This window comes from Neofelis nebulosa, chromosome 2 (assembly GCF_028018385.1).
Source record: "Neofelis nebulosa isolate mNeoNeb1 chromosome 2, mNeoNeb1.pri, whole genome shotgun sequence".
NCBI lineage: Eukaryota > Metazoa > Chordata > Mammalia > Carnivora > Felidae > Neofelis > Neofelis nebulosa.
In genome coordinates, this window is record NC_080783.1 from 221,346,571 (window position 1) to 221,362,868 (window position 16,298).

The following is a 16,298-nucleotide window of genomic DNA, read 5'->3' on the forward strand; positions in this document are numbered from 1 at the left end:
CCGGTGACTCCAGGGAGGTAAAGCAGCCAGAGTCAGGGGCGAGACCCTGCGTCGTCGCCGGGCACTCCCAGCCCCAGGAGGCCAGGGCTCCGCCCCACACACAGCCACGGGCCGTCCTGGTCCCCCTGCCCTGCCCAGCTGAATGTGTAGGGAAGCGGTGGGGGGGTCGGGCAGGGTTGAGGGTACTGGTGGCACGTGCGTGTAGCAGGAAGTGACAGAGAAATGGCCGAGTCAGCTTTGTGCTGTGTTTCCACTGTTCCGGGTAATAAGGAAATACACACGCGTGTTCCAGGCACAGAACACAAACTGTGTGATGCCAGTGACCCTGCATTCAAATTACATACTCTCGTGTGTGCATTTAAAACTGGCATCTCACAATATAATTTTTTTTTAACGTTTATTCATTTTTGAGAGACAGAGAGAGGCAGAGCATGAGCGGGGAAGGGGCAGAGAGAGAAGAAGACACAGAATCCGAAGCAGGTGCCAGGCTCTGAGCTGTCAGCACAGAGCCCGACGCGGGGCTCGAACTCACAAACTACAAGATCACGACCTCAACTGACTGAGCCACCCAGGCGCCCCTGGCATCGCACAATATGAAGATGAACGGTAAAACTTAGGGCAGTAACCTAAATTTTTTAATTTTCCTTTACTGGAAAGGACCTTAAACAGCAATGAAAACCACTGCGACAAGCTGAAAAACACTGCAGAGAAGAGGGAACCTTCTGTGTCTGGGTTTGGGCACATTCTCGCTTCCCCGACCGGGGCCCCGCACGGTCCTTGACGTGCACATCAACACGGGGCCTGCAGTCACACGGCCTCAGCAGTGGCCACCGTGGTCCCTCAGGATCCTGGGCAAAGGCTTCCCACAGAGGACGGCCTCAAGCGGACCCGCAAGAACCCGCAAGTGTCGCCTGAGAGGCCGCCCAGCCCGGCGCCTCGCGGCTGAGCCTCCCCTCACACCAGGCACGGGACCCTGGAAGCCATTTTCTAATCTGTTACAAAACAAAATCTTCCAGAGCTAGAGTTTTAAGCCCACTTGTTAACACCTTGCAAATCCATGCAAAATCCAGCTGACGTCAGGGAAGATGGAAACTCACTGGAGAGAGTGAGCGCAGAGGCCACACCCGCCCGCAGCTGCCGGGCTCTGCTACGCCCAAGGCCACCTCTGAACCGGAGCCAGAGAGAGGCACGCTGCATCAAACTGCCCAGCGAGGCCCAAGAATATTCCAGTAGGTCCACACGGGAATAAAACTATACATCGGCAAGATCCAAAAGGCTTTCCGTGCTCCTAGTTCAACTCACAAAGTACAACCGTTTCTTGCTCCTCTCACCAGGAAGGCCTCGTGTGTGTCCGTGGAGAAAAGCATGCGTGTCTCCCTAAACTCCCCTCTCTGCACTGGCCACTGGCGGGGACAGTCTCAGAATGGAAACCGAGCACCGACTCACCCTCCGGCCAGGGACACAGAGGAGCGCCACGTCCGGGCCCACCTCTCCACCCCCAGACCTCCTCGGCGCGGCAGGTAATGGAAGGGAACTCACCCCGGGGAGGTATTTGGGCAGCATAAGGGCATAAGTTCCCGGCCAGGAGACCTTGCCGCAGGGCAGAGGCCTGGGGACCCTCCCTGCTGTGGATCGCAGGTCAGCGGGGGAGGGGCCCTTGAGAGAGGACACCTGTGGAGCTGGTGGCCCAGATGAGCAGGGGGACGCTGCCTTGGCCCCTTACCTTTGCGGTGCCTGGCACACCGTACGTGCAAATAGCACTGAGCAGAGCAGGGTGACCCAGAGCCAAGCGAGGAGGCTGCGGCTGGGTGCGAGGGATCGGAAGGGAAGTGTGGGCAGGAAGAGAGAGAGACCCTGGTCTGTCCATCACCGGTCATCACCGTGGCGCACTGGCAAGACCCTGTGGGACCGTCTCCACCCAGCCGGACACTCCCGCCACTGGACAGGGGCTATGGGGGGGGGGGTCGCGGGGCAGATCCCCCCACCCAGGGCAGATCCCCCCCAGGGCAGTCAGCAAAGGAGGCGGGTGTGTAGGGGAGAGGGAGCCATCAGGCTGCAGGGGGGCTGCAGGGCGGCTCTGGAGACCAGCACTTTCTCTGTCCCAGCCAGGAAGAGGCGGCCCCGCCCCTGCCAAAGCTGTTTTGCTTCCTCAGCGCCTCCTCCCCTCCTCCCCTCCTCCGCCTCCTCCGCGCAGCAGTGGCGGCAGCGCCTCCTTGTTTTCTCTCCATAGAAACCGACACAACAGCCCAGAGGACAGGGGGGCGCTGCCGGGCCCGCAGGGCCGCCTCCACTTCCGGGCCGTGGCAACGAGGCTGGCCAGCAACAGGCAAAGTCACCGGCAGAGCGTCCCAAGCGCCAGGGCTGAAAGACGGCTGGCGGGCCCGCCACGAGAGGAGTGCGTTCTGATCGCGGACACGGCCCAGAAGCAGGCACTGGACCCCCCCAGGGCTCTGACCAGCGCGCAGAAAGGCAGGGCCACCACAAGGGTCCCTCCCGAGCAGTGCGCATACTCCCTAGGAACCCAGCGAAACAGCACACTCTGCAAAAATGCACGTGTCACTCTCAAACAAGGTCTCCAGGGGGCCTGGCCCCTCCTGTCTCAGGTGGGGCGGGCAGGGGACAAGAAGCCTGATGGGCTCTGGGCCAGCACTGCCTGCAGCCCTGACAGAGGTGGCGGTGGGGGCGACACCAGGCCCACGTGGACCCTGGCTCACAGGGACCCCGAAGAGGGCAGGACGGCGTGCGTGAGAGAGGCCTGAGGCAGGAGACCTGAGAAGAAGTCGGCCCACACCAGCTTTTCCCTCTGAGAAATGGGTCGACCCAGGCTCTGCTACCTCCGAGGCGCCGACGCAGGGAGAACACGGCCCGCCCTACAACGGGGACCGGCCCGTAAAACAGAACGCCTCCTAGATTTCCGAAACCGGTCACTAGGCCCAAAGACCCCCAATGCCCCCTTCCTGACCGTCCAAGGACGGACTCCAGGCCCCCGGCACCAGCAGGAGAGGGGAGCTGGGAGCAGGCCCGCCCAGGATGGCGGGCCTGGCGGATGGCGGCAGCCTGGGCTCGGGGCACCAAGGTACTCGCCAAGGCTGCCAGGCCAGTGTCGGGTGACATCCCTGCACCGGGGGGTCTGGCCTGCCACCCGACCACCCACCGCCCCCTCCTGGTGTCTACGCCCCTCGCGGCATGGAGCCAAAGGCCACGCAGGGAAGGGCGGGGTCTCCCAGGAAACCATCTGGCAGCGTCAGCAGCCCGGCTGGGCGGCAAGGCCGGGAGCCCCTCCGCAGACCCTGGAATAACGCAGCAGGCGGCTGGGACGGGCTCACGGAAAACAAGGGCGTCCATGGTTCCCGAGGGCCCCATCTACCACAGACCGCCGGCGGCGACCCCTGCACCGAGCCTGGGGCCGGCTCTGCTCCCTGCGGGCACTGGCCCACCGGGGACCCCTGAGCGCTGACCCTCACCTCCTGCGATGCCACACTTCGAATATCTACTTACACGGATCAGGGTCTCCTGGTTTTGTTTTTAAATATCCAACAGCAGCCTCTCCCGGGTCGTGCTGCAGACCAGGCTCATCTGAGATGGGTGAGGGGTCGGGCAGCGCAGCCCCCGGGGGCGCTTCCAGGAGGAGCACTTTCTGTAGGCCACCAGGACCCCACAGCCAAGAGCCCTCCGGGCTGTGCAGGGGGAGTCACCCCTGAGAGCACACTTCCAGGAAGCCAGGCTCCTCCGGTGAAGACCGGGCATGCCCAGGCCCCTTCTCTTGGGGACAGTGACAGGAGGGGCTGTGGGGCGCCAAGTGTCTCCTATTCGGCCGAGGACACAGACGGCTGGGGGCGGGGGGTCCCCACCGAATCTGCTTTTTAAAGGACCCCCCTTTCAACAGCTGAAAGGAAACAGCTCACTGTCTCGGGAGAGCTGCGAGTAAGCAGGCCGCGCAGGCCCTCGGTCTCGCCCACAGGACACTCACAATGGACCAGAATTAGGGAGAAAGAGCCCTTCTGTGTGCAGGGCTGGGACTGCGGGTTTGCCTTGGCGGGGGAACAACTTTCCACTGGCCGTGCCCCTCCCCCGCTCCGTCCACTTGCAGCTGGGGCTGTCCTCAGAGGGAAGGAGGCATTTCCTGTGCCCCCCCATTTCCCAACATTCTTGGCAAGCCCAGAGAAGAGCAGGCAGCAGGAACAGGGAGGGGGCCGGGCGGGCCCCCCGGCGCAAAGGCGGGGGTGGGGGGGGGGTGGGGGGGTGGGGGGTGGCGGACACAGTGCCCAGAGAAGGTGCTCGCAGAAGGCCAAGGGGGCAGATGGGGGAAGGGGGGGGTCTGCCCCCTCTGTAGTGGTTTCCCTCCCGCCAGGGTGTCCGTCAGGCCCACACTCCCCAGGAGGAAGACTGAGCAGCCAGAAGGCGGGGGTTTCGGGACAATGGCTGAAACGCACGCCTGGTCTCGTGGGGGGCTGGGGGAGACAGCTCTCCAGGACCGAGAGCCAGGTAGGCAGGAATTCAGGTGACGGTCCAGTCACTGGCCACTAAGCCCCCCCAAAGGGTCACACACAACGGAGGTGGGGGTGGCAGGGCTCCGCCAGCCTCCGGCATCTCCAGTCCCCTCTGGGCTCGGAGGAAGCCCCGAGGGTGGCCCTGGGGCCTCAGAGACACTAGGCCATGGCAACTGCTCAAGAAACACCCGCAGTGTGTGAAGGTAGGAGGTAAGGTCAAGGGAGGCCAGTCCGGCCTCGAGCAGAAGCATGGCTCCACCCAGCTGCCCTCTCCCACCTCCCGCCAAAGGCCACAGGAACACCTCGTCTCAGACACCTTCCCTGTATGCTGCCACAAAGCTCTGGGTGTCTGGCCTGAGCTTCCTGGGGGTCAAGGCAAGAGCCGCAACAGTAGTGACGACCCTCCGGTCCAAGGCACCAGGAACACAGCCCTCCGGACTCCGACAGCACCGCCCCTCCAGTGGGCGCCCAATCCGTGGGGAGGCCTGGATGGCTTCTCCCTGCACGGAGAGGGGCGTGCCCAGCTGTCACAGGAAGCCCAGCTTAGTCTGGCTGAGACAAATCAGGGTCCCCACCCCAAGGCCGGGGCTGATCTGCAGGGACGCCCACTCCCTGGACACACCTGTGCCCTGCCAGCAGACACAGAGGGGATGGACAGGGGCCATCGCGCCTGACTTGCACGTCTGCTGGGGCGCCAACTGTGCACCTGTCAAGAACTAACCAGTGGAGGCCACGTGGTGGCCCGCAGCTTGGACTTCGGACGCAGGCAACCGACGGCTTATCTCAGGCTTGCTGAACTTGCACAGCCCCTCCCCAGGACCCTGGCTTCTACTCAGTCTCCTCCCACTTCTCCCGAGGCCTATGGGCCCAGCACGTCATCGGTCTCTGGAGCAGAAGGAAAGGCCCACTGCTCTGAGGACAGCGCGCAGGCTGGAAGGAGAGCCGCTCTGGTTAGGGGCCCACCGCATAGGGATTTCTCTGCTGGGAGTGGTCTCTAAGTCAGCTATACAAATCCACGGATTTTCAAAAGGCCACTAGTCTGGTCCCAGGGCCTTCCCCCCGACCACACACCCCCCCCCCCGCCCCCCCGTCTCAGCTGCTGAACCTCACAGCCTCCCAGCAAGGATGAACAGCCTGAAGCCTGAACCAGCACGCGCACCCACAGCCCGCTCACTGCTGTTCAGCTTACAGGCTCAAACTTCCAGCAACCAGGTGCGGCCACAGACTCCGCCCTATCTCAAGAGCAGCCCCCGGCCCCCACCGGCGTCTACGGGCACACTGAACGTGAAGGCTTGGCTCGGGCAGCTACTTTGGGCCATGAGGCAGGAAGCAGAGAACAGGACCGGTAGGCAGGTCTGCCCCCGGGGGAGGAGAGACAGAGAAGTACAGGCCATGCTCTGCAGTTGTGCTTGCCCCCCTGGGCCCCTTCGTTGGAGTCTCCCCACGTTTCAGTCACCTCAATACCCCTCTTGCCGGGGAAGCAAAGGACAAAAGGCGCCGACACTCGACGCCCATTACAAACACACCAGGGGCACAGGAGCCCCAGGACCCCCGATTCCAGAACAAACGGGAAAGGTCTCAAAGGCCGGGTCCTGAACATATCGGGACAGAAGCGACAGGAAGAAGTCTCGGTCCCTTCCACAGAAAACCAGCAGAGCCGACGAGTCGTGAGCACAGAGCCACCAGGAAACCGACACTCCCGGGAGAGCTCCAACCTTCACAGCTGCCCCAGGCCGCCCGTTCCACACGCCCGCAGGGGAGACCACGGCACCCCTCCTGCGCACAGCCCACACGCACCACTGGCCCCAGGATGCGGAGTCCCTGCGGGCCGCCCCAGGCAGCGGGAGCAGGTGACCTCCAGGCTCCCGACTTGCCTCTGGGGTCCGGGCCGCCTTGCATAAGGCTCCTTTCTTGAGATGATCTCTGACTGCAGCAGATGACCTCAGAGAGCGGAGACGGGTCCTGGTGCCTTGACTCACTGTGTGACGCCGCTAACCCGGACCCCCAGGCGCAGGGGCGGGGCAGACCCCCTTTAGAAGCTCAACGTGGGGGATATGGAACCCCGGCCTCGTGCCCGGGCTGTGGGTGGTGCAGCGAGTGAAGGAGGTTTTGGGGGCCTGAGCAGACACCAGCTCCTAGAGGCTCCTGTGCACGAAGGCTCTCACAGGACAACTCCCCAGGATCACAGAGGAGAGCCCAAACCAGCCAAATGAAACTGCTCGGTCCTAGGGTCTCCGCGGCCCACGGTGTCCGGGGACTGTGGACCGGTGTGCACAGGCCTCTCCCACGGAACCTGGGGCAGGCAGGGCTGCACGGTCCTGTCCCCACCGCAGGCCGGGCCCCCTCTGCGGCTTCTGGCAAACACTTAAAGACGCAGTAAAATGTTTATGGAAAAACCAAGCCCCCTAAACCCTTCTCCTGCCCCGGGGGGCTCAGAGGGGCAGCCCCCCGACCTAAGAGTGCAAACTCAGACCCCAGCCTGAAAGCAGGCCGGAGGACCACCGAGTACCCTGTGGTCCCGCCACGCCTATCTCGGAGGAGCATCCTCGGCAGCACCCGGTGGTGGGGTCGTCCTCCTCACGGGAAAACAAACAGGGAGCTCTGTGACTCCACAAGCTAGCGGGGGACCCACACGGCCTGTGGTCCTTCCCGAAACGTCTCTCAGGACGGGACCTCACCAGGGTTCCCACCTCTGCCCCAGGCCAGTCAGCCTATCGCCCTTCCCACGGTGGGGCCCCAAGATGATCCCGTCTGGCTGGACAAACCCTGGCTGTCTCCCACGTGGCCGTCTCCGCCCAGGTGGGTGAGCGGTGCCTGACCCAGGAGACTCTGAGCCACCAGAAAGCAAAGGACGGCGCGGATCCGACATGACCGAGGCACCGCGCCCCCCTGGAAGAGGACGCCAGCCACAGGCAGGGCGAAAGGATGGGTGTGCCGACCCCACACCCGTCATCATCAGGGAAGTGCCACTCACAGCCACCGGAGCCACCGGCTCACCCCTGCCAGACTGGCTTCAATCAACAACACGGGAAACAACAGGTGTCGGCGAGGATGCGGAGACGGGGGGACCGTGCACCGTTGCGGGGAGTGCACGCTGGTGCGGCCACTCGGGGGCAGTGTGGAGGCTCCTCCAAAGTTAAAAATACGAGGGCGCCTGGGTGGCTCAGTCGGTTAGGCATCCGACTCTTGATCTCAGCTCCGGTCAGGATCTCATGGTTTGTGACACGGAGCACCACGCTGGGCTCTGGGCTGACAGCGCGGAGCCTGCTTGGGATTCTCTCTCTCCACCCCCTCATGCCCCTCCCCCACCTCGCCAAATAAATAAATACTTTTTAAAAAGTTAAAAATAGAAATACCGTACACCACTAAACTGCACTACTGGGTATTTACCCAAAGAACATAAAAACACGCACTCGAGGGGCGCCTGAGCCGCCCAGGGTGGCTCAGTCGGTGGAGCGTCCGACTTAGGCTCAGGTCGTGATCTCACGGTTCGTGGGTTCGAGCCCCGCGTCGGGCTCTGTGCCGACAGCTCGGAGCCTGGAGCCTGCTTCGGATTCTGTGTCCTTCTCTCTCTGCCCCTCCCCTGCTCGTGCTCTGTCTCTCTCTCTCCCTCTCAAAAATAAACATTTAAAAACAAAATAAAATGAACACACAGACGCTCCCTCGAAAAGACACGTGCACCCCTACGTTTACTGTGGCATTGCCAACAATAGGCAAGATACGGAGGCAGTCGAAGAGTCCACCGGAGGACACGCGAGACATGGTGCAGGTGCGTGTATGTATGTGTGTGTACGCACACGTGTACGCTCGCATATGCACACACACACACGCTTACACATGCACAGACACATACGTACACTTATACACACACGTACGCTTACATATGCACACATACACACACGCTTATATACGCACACAGACGTGTATGCTTATGTATACGCACGTGTAGACACGTACGCTTATACATACACACACGTGTGCTTATATACGCACTTGTACGGACACGTATGCTTACGTATACGTACGTACACACATACGCTCATATACACACACGTATACTTATATATGCACACAAACACACGCAATAAATAGAACATTACTCAGCCTTAAAAAAGAATGAAATCTTGCCGACTGCAACAACACGGACAAACCAGAGAGTACAGCACCAAGCAAAATAAGTCAGTAAGAAAAAAATATTTCGGTCAGAGACAGGCAAATACCACGGGATTTCACTCATAGGTGAAATTTCATGGACAAAATGGGCAAAGGGAAAAGAGATGAAGCATGAAACAGACCCTAACTACAGATAACGCGCTGATGTTCCCAGAGAGCAAAGCAGGTTGACGGGGATGAAGGGTTACGCCGGGCATGATGAGGGCGGTGTTACATGGATGTGCAGTCACTACGTTGTGCGCTAACGGGAATTTTTATTAATGTTTATTTCTGAGAGAGAGAGAGAGAGAGAGAGAGAGAGAGAGAGAGAGAGAATGTAGGAGGGGCAGAGAGAGAGAGGGAGAGACACAGAATCCAAAGCAGGCTCCAGGCTCTGAGCTGTCGGCGCAGGGCCTGACGCGGGGCTCGAACCCATGAACTGCGAGATCATGACCTGAACCGAAGTCGGATGCTTAACTGACTGAGCCACCCAGGCACTCCTTAATTTTTTTTTAACTTAACAAAAAATGGATATGGCAAGAGAAGCAGGGCCAGAGGGTGTAGTCAGTGTTCCTCAGCATCCAGTGCCTAGAATACGGCCTGTCTCATGGGAGTGGCCCTCGCCTGTGCAAGTCCCACTGACTGACACACCTCCTGGGTCCCTGACCTGGCATCCCACTTCTAGAAACGCATCGCAGGCTGCATGTGGCCAGGCGTCACCGGGGCTGCCTGCGTGGGGCAGGATGGACACAAGCCAGGCAGCCCGGGGCGGGTGGGGGGTGGGGACAGGCTGTCCACACACCAGAACACACACCGCCAGTGTGGGCACAGAACCTCAGGCATCACGTGGGCAGACGGAGGGACGTGAGCGTGTGGCACCCATCTGTGCCAAATCACGGGAAAGTGCACACAAGCTTTGTAGCAGAAACACTCTGGCAGTTCAGAGAAGAAACCAGAACAGAGGTGTGAGGGTGGTTTCCCCAAATACTTCAGCACTTTCTAGCCTGTGAACAATCTCCCATTCCCGACAAATACAAAAAAAGGAAAGACAGACGACTGGGAGCCAGGCGGGGGCTGAGCTGCAGGGAGGAAGGAGGGGAGCACCCCTACCTGGCCCTTCCAGAAAATCAGAAGGCCACCCGCCACCTCCAACCACACCCAGGCCTGGAGAATGACACCAAGACATGCCCCCTGACCACAGCCCCCGACCCCTGCCCCTCCTTCCTGGCCGGGCACTCCCCTCTGGAGCACGGAGCACGCAGGCCACCCCTTAAGCTGCCCGGCCAGTCCCACACGGCGACCCGGCACACGAGTTCTGCGGGTGCTCCCCCAGAGCCAGACACCCCCCCCCCCCCCGCCGCCATCCACTCCCCTCCTCCGGACAGGCGATGCGAGGGGTCTGAAGCACACCGCTCCCCTGATCCCCCTGCACACCACGTCCCAACTGCCCCTCCGGCAGCCTTTCTGCCCGGTAGGTTCCCAGGGTCAGGGGCCTGACGGCGGCCAGACCAGGCCTCGGCCCCCAGGACGCCACGCCCGATGGAGCAGGGTCAAGACGTCCTCCCAAGCACAGAACGGCACAGCCCGCTTCCGTGACCAGAACGTGGCCCGGCCACCTCCTCACCACTTCTCTGACGCCTAAATTCGAGGCTCCTTCCCACAGCACCCGGCCGCATGAAGACAACTGCCGAGAGCAGCCCTAGCGGCCAAGCCTGCAGCCAGCTTGGACAGCCAACCCCGACCAGGGTGACATATCCACGGGAACCGTGTGTCGTCACTCTTCCACCCCAGCCTCGTGCCTCAGGAGTGCCAGCGCTCTGACCCCTACAGGGTGCAGCCAGTCCTTGGACTTCACCGCGGGACCCCACCGCGGGACCCCACCGCGGAACCCCGCCGCAGGCGCAGAGTAGAGAGTAAGCAGGCAGCCTGCCCCGTCTCGCCCGTCTCGCTCGTAGGAAGGTCCGTGCAACAGCTGCGTCTCACCCACAGAGCGAGCACAAGAAGCCTGGCTCACACCTGTCTATACCAGCACGCCCAAGAATCTACCAGAATGATGCAAACAGAAAAGTGGGGCCAAGAGGCAGAACAGCGGCCCACAAGCCCGGGGTGTGGAGCCCCGGGAGCCCTAGTCCCGGGTTCACGGCACAGACCCCGGGACTGGCACTGACCGGTGAAGGGCCAGATGGCCTCAGGGGCCATCTGAGAAAGAGCAAGCCTGGGGGTCAGACATCTGGGCTTCGGGGCTGCTGGCAATGTAACAAATGTCTTCCTGGTGGAAAGGACCAGCAGCCTGTGTTTTCAGGTGCTCCCCCGGCCGGTGATCACTTTTACCAGGCACCCCCCTGATTTAAGACCAGGGGCTCCTGCCACCTGACCCACCCCCCAGGAAGAAACACATCTAATAAGGCGGGCTGCACAGAGCTGGGGGGCGGGGGGAGGTCACGTGGAGGTCACGTGGGGTCCAGGGCTGCTTGGGGGGTGGGGTGCGCAGCAGCGGCCATCCTCCCGTGAGCAGAAACAGCCCGTCTGCTCCAGGGTCCAGAGAAACGGGGCCGGAACATGTGGATAAAGGAGAGGGGAGAGAGATCAGACTCCAACCCTGCAGACCACACGCTAAAACAGCAACAGGGAAGACTCGGTTTTGATCAAACGTGTAATTACAGCAAGGACAATATTTACGAGACACGGCAGTGTTTAATTTAAGGGCTTTGGGGACCATCAGTCACAATGCAGAAACATGAACTAACTCACCCTCCATCATTTGGTTTTAAATCACAAAGGACGCTTCCCTGTGCCCGAGCTGGTGCCCGCACGCCGGCCGCTGGGACCCCTGGGCCGGCCCGCACCCCCACACCCAGCCCCACTCGCACAGGGGGTCCAGGGAACAGCCGCCCCCCGTCTGTTTATCTCCAGGCCACTGGGCTTTAGGACGAGCTCTGGTTTCCACTTGCCCGAAACCTGGACCCACATGCGTGTTTGCTCGCAACTCCTAACGCCAGTTTTAAGCTACTGAAACATTTCACCTTGGTGGCTTGCGATTCTGACCTTTTGGCGTGTTTTTCATCCCCTGAAAGGCCCTGTCAAAGCTCCCAGCCTGCCCGTCTGTGCCGAGGGCGAGGGTCGTGGGAACTCAGAGGCGGCAACAAAAATTAAGGCAGTGACCTTTCGACCCGGCTCTTTGCCGGGCCTGCAAGGGGGTGGGGGCGGGGCGCCCCCACAGCCAGGCCACCCTCCCCGGGCCCCTCAGCTCAGCTGGCCCTGCACCTGCCCATGGGGCCACTGCCCCCTGGAGAAAAAGAAACAACCAATCGGGGCAGGCTCAGCCCTCCTCCCCCAGCCTCCCTGAACCTGGTCTGCCTGTGGCATCGGGGATGGGGTCCCTTTTCAAGAAGGGGCTTTCTGGGAACCTGGCCAGGCTGCCCTTCCCCCACACCAGCCTCTCCAGCCAAGACATTTGTCGTCAGCACCTCCTGGCCCTTCAGCAGGAAACCTGGAGTGGGGGTGGGGGGTGGGGGGGGTGCCCCAGGGTCCCCCGAGTTCCCATGCTCCAGGCAGCCACCAGCAGCCCCTCAGAGAGGACGAGGGCTGCATCAGAGCCCCGGGGGGAGGGGCGCACAGGAGTGGCGGGGCACCCCCAGCATGGTGGGCTCACAGGAACAAAGGTTTCTGGGGGCAGGAGCCGCTCGACACACAGGGAAGGAACGTCCGGGTCATTGTGGGGCAGACAGGGAGCACAAAGCCGCCAGCCGCGTGCTGCGCATCCCCACGCTGGCCCCCCACCCCCAGATGGCCCGGAGCAGTAACAGGAACCCAAACAGGCCCTCCTTTAAGGAAGGCCAGTGACATGGGGCTTCACGTAGCCCAACTCCGCACCCCCAGGAAGGAGGCCGTCTCGGAAAGGACACCACCCAACAGCCCCAGCAGACTTCCGGGGTCAGGTGCCATCCTCCTGAACGGGTCGGGAAAAGCCGGCGGGGAAGGGGCGGTGGCAGCGTGAGGGCCAGCCGGGCCACCGCTGGGACGGTCCCGCTGGGAGGGGGCTCAGGTGAACTTGTCCGCCCGTCCCAGGCCCGGCCAGCTGACCGACTGACAGCCCAGCAGGGCACACGGGTCCGCCACCTCAGCTCAAGGGTCTCCCACAGTCGGACCAGCCCTCCCCGGCCACCCTCATGATTCAGGGACCAGGAGGAAGGAGAGCGGGCGTGTGGCTCTGCCCCACCCCCAGCCCCTCTGGAGATGGGACGGCCTGAACTTTTCACCCTCAGCATAGACACCAGGAGAAAAAGGCCACAAAGGTGTCTGCCCGGGGCGGGGGCGCACAGAGAGGGTGGCCCCTGACACCGTCTGCAGTTTGTTTCTCCACCATACCCCCTCCAAAAATGTGTATTGCCCGTTTTACAATCACCAGATGGAGGCCCGGGGCCCGCAGGCCTCATCACCCTCTGTGACCGCCTGACCTCTTGTAAACGGGGACAGAGCCCAGGACCTGCGGCCACACCCCCAATCCCAGGGGGCCGGCGCAGGTCACCGGGCTGCATCCAGCCCTTGGCATCAGGCGGAGTGATCGCTATCTCCCGGACCTGCTCACGCTGAGAACCAGAAAGGATAGAAACCCGAGAGGCAGAGGCCCCAGAGTGACCGTACCCACCAGCAGATGGGCTCTCCTGCCGAGACTGCGACCGCCCAGGGCGCGGCCAACAGGGGGGAGGGCCGTGCACGGATTCACATGCCCACCCCGGGTGTGTCCCCTCCCAACGGGCACGAAGAAAAACAGAGATGAGCCAGGCACTGGCCTCTGCTGCCCCGGGCTAGTGCTCGCCAGCAAAGCAAACCCGCTCCTTCCTCATGAGGGTGCCGCCCACCCTCACCCCCCAACAGTCCCCGTGCTGTGCGGGACAGGCAGCGCACGAGGACGATCCCTGTGCTGCTGTGCACAGGGCCGGCGGAGGACGCCCTCGGCCACCCCCAGCTCCTCCTGCGTGTGCTTCCCTTCCAAGTCCGTGCTCATATCACCATAAAGTCCACCACCAGCTAGACGGTCACTCACGGCCCGGGGAGCAGAATCTCGAATCTGGGTCCTCTCACAAAGCTCGGAAGCTCCCCAGGCCCTCACCGGGTCTGCCCCAGCCTGCCCTCCAGCCCCCGAGGCTCTGCGTGGCCTCCTTAGGCCTTAAGGGCAGCGGCCTACGAGGGATGTGCCGGCCAGAGGCACGGGCCGCACATCACAGCAGGTCCTCAGCAGGGCTCGAGAGTCAGGCGTGTGCTCTCCTGGAATCCCCAACAGCACAGCCACACCGAGGCCCCAGTGTGAGAGGACCATCGAAACCAGCAGTGAGCAGGTCACTGTCCTGAGTGGTGGATGGACCCCCAACACCACGGACTCGAGCCGGCACCACCCCCAAGCTACGGCCCAGCTGGGCCGGCTCTGAGCCGTTTCCGGGGCAGGAGCACCAGGGCTGGCAAAGCCCCCACACCCCTACCCCACGCATGCGCAGGGCCCCCCCCGGCCCCCCTGCTCTGCAGCCCTCCTGGGGCAAGTCAGGTAAAACACCCCACACGACCAGGGAAAGAACCGTGTTATAAACCCAGCAGGAAAACTCACCCCCATCTCCCAAACCAAATCACTGTGCTTCAGGACGGTCCTCTCTGAGGACTGGCGGGGGTGGTGGGCGCCGGGCAAGACTCTTCGGCCCCGCCTGCTTCCTCATCACCCTCTCCAGAGTTCTCGGCCTCGGTCAGCTCGGCACCACCTGCGGAGGCGGGACAAGGCCCCGCGGACCTGGACACGGCCCCCCACACAGCCACAAGCCTGGGAGGGTCCTGCTTACGCAGCAGAGAGCCAACTCAGGAAGCAAAACGCCCCTCGACAGCCGAGATGCGGCCAGCGCCCGTCCCCTCCCCACCCTGCGTGCTGGGCGCCTTGTGCCACACTCAGGTGCACCAGTGCTCAAGGCCCTGCTTCCCTGCACGAGCCCCTGCCCGTGTGCTCGCTCAAGGCGCCGAACCAACACGTGGCCTCGTCCAAAAGCCTGGACGAAGGAATCGGGGTGGGGGGTGCACACAGCGGTGGCAGCCAGCCAGGTGTCAGGAAAGACCCAGAACACGAGCACATACAACACAGTACCAGATTCCCGGGCCTCAGGCCCTGCCCCACAACTCGTTCTCTGAGCTGCTGCCCCAGGCCCGGCTGTGGGGGGTGGGGGTGGGGGTCTTCAGGGACTCTTCGGGGAGGGACAGCAGCTCCGTGGAGCGCCCTCAGAAGGGTCCTGAGTGCCAGCGCCCTGGGACAGACAGTTGGCAGGAGTGAGCGACGTCCGCTGGGGGGCCAGCTGCTGGGTGTGGCAGCCACCGTGCCCGCAAGGCCCCCATCGAGGCAGCCCCGGCAGCCGCCATCCCTAGAGCAGTGGCCACGGAGCACAGAGCCGACCACAGAGCTGGGGCCGGCCCAGGCCGCTCGGGAAGACAGCCGGCCTTCCCGCTGAGGGGGCCTCTGATGCAAGCTCTGAACGCCAACCAAGACAAGAGGCTTCCAAGTCCTCGGACGCGAGAGGTGCTTCCGCTCACAGAACCCACTCACGGGCAGCAGAACCGTGGACCTGTGACCGAGAACGATCTGGAAGCACAAAGCTCATGATTCCACCTGGCACCAGGATGCCCAGGCCGTCGTCCCTGAAGCATGCTCGGGAACGGGGTCGGAGACGTCGAGAGCCATGGGGGTGCTCCCTCCCCGGAGCGAGCCTTTCCTGGTAGTCCGGCCACTGCCCGGCACCCACTTCACGCACCCAACGCCTTTCAGTTGAGAGCGGAGGAGCGCTGCCCCGTCGCTCCCCAGAGCCCCCTGACCCCAGGCAGCTCATGAGAACACAGCACCCCCTCCAGCCAGGCCAAGCCCCCAAACCGCTGACCGTGCCTTCAGCCCTAAGAGAAGGCTCCAGGCGGAGGTGGTCTCTAAAGGCCACAACCCTCACCTGACAGAGTACGGGTCACCCTTACTGCCCTGCTCCTCCCTGAAGAGCACCATGAACGTGAACTTGCTCACTCTTAAAGGGACCCCACTGTCCGGAGATGCTCATAAACAAGCCAAAACACTCAGTTGTATCTCTGCTCAGGCTGAGCCCCCCAGTTTGTGAGTGGCGCTTCACGGGAAGGGTAGGACCCCTGCCCCAACAGCCAGCTCGACTGCCGGCATTGTCTGCGCTCACAGGTGTCACCAAGAGCTCAGGACACCAACCCTGGCCCTGCAGGTGTCACCACAGCGCGTGGACACAGCCCGTCCTTGCAGGTGTCACCGAGAGCACAGGAGCGCCACGCCTGTCACTAGGCTGGTTGAGCGCTGGCTTGATGCAGCTGCTAGTCTGAATAGTCAAAATCATGGTACTTTGTTCATCATCAATTCCGACTAAAATTGAAAAGGCGGTAATGAAGACGGTAACAAAACGAATTTAATGCAGCCAAAATTACTGCAAAAAGGAAAATACACCCGCTCACAATGGACACGCCAGTCAGCACAATTCAGCGATTTTCTAGAACCTTCTACCTCAGCTTGCTTTGCTCACCTTCCTTCCTCCAGCTGAGGTCACCCCCAAGGGTCTGTCGTTCAAAGTCCTGAGCTGTTTCTTGTTTGTTTTGTCTTTTGTAAGTTTATTTACATTTTTT

At 62.1% G+C, this 16,298-nt stretch overlaps 2 protein-coding genes across 5 annotated transcripts in view; one reads left to right on the forward strand and one right to left on the reverse strand.

Moving 5' to 3' along the window:
* SKI (SKI proto-oncogene) overlaps window positions 1-16,298 on the reverse strand; it is a 70,129-nt gene that overhangs the window by 24,436 nt on the left and 29,395 nt on the right. The gene's annotated exons all lie outside the window — the stretch shown is intronic.
* On the forward strand, window positions 1,032-4,173 carry LOC131505623 (uncharacterized). Its single transcript, XM_058719403.1, has 2 exons — window positions 1,032-1,520; window positions 2,231-4,173. Exons 1-2 carry the CDS (start codon window positions 1,366-1,368, stop codon window positions 2,757-2,759), a joined length of 684 nt encoding a protein of 227 aa, XP_058575386.1. The 5' UTR covers window positions 1,032-1,365; the 3' UTR covers window positions 2,760-4,173.

Excerpts from the sequence above, each read along its gene's own strand:
- LOC131505623 (XM_058719403.1), top strand. The coding sequence starts at position 1,366 with ATGCGTGTCTCCCTAAACTCCCCTCTCTGCACTGGCCACTGGCGGGGA. Across the intron at positions 1,521-2,230 it reads AGACCTCCTCGGCGCGGCAG|AAACCGACACAACAGCCCAG; the intron begins GTAATGGAAGGG and ends TTCTCTCCATAG.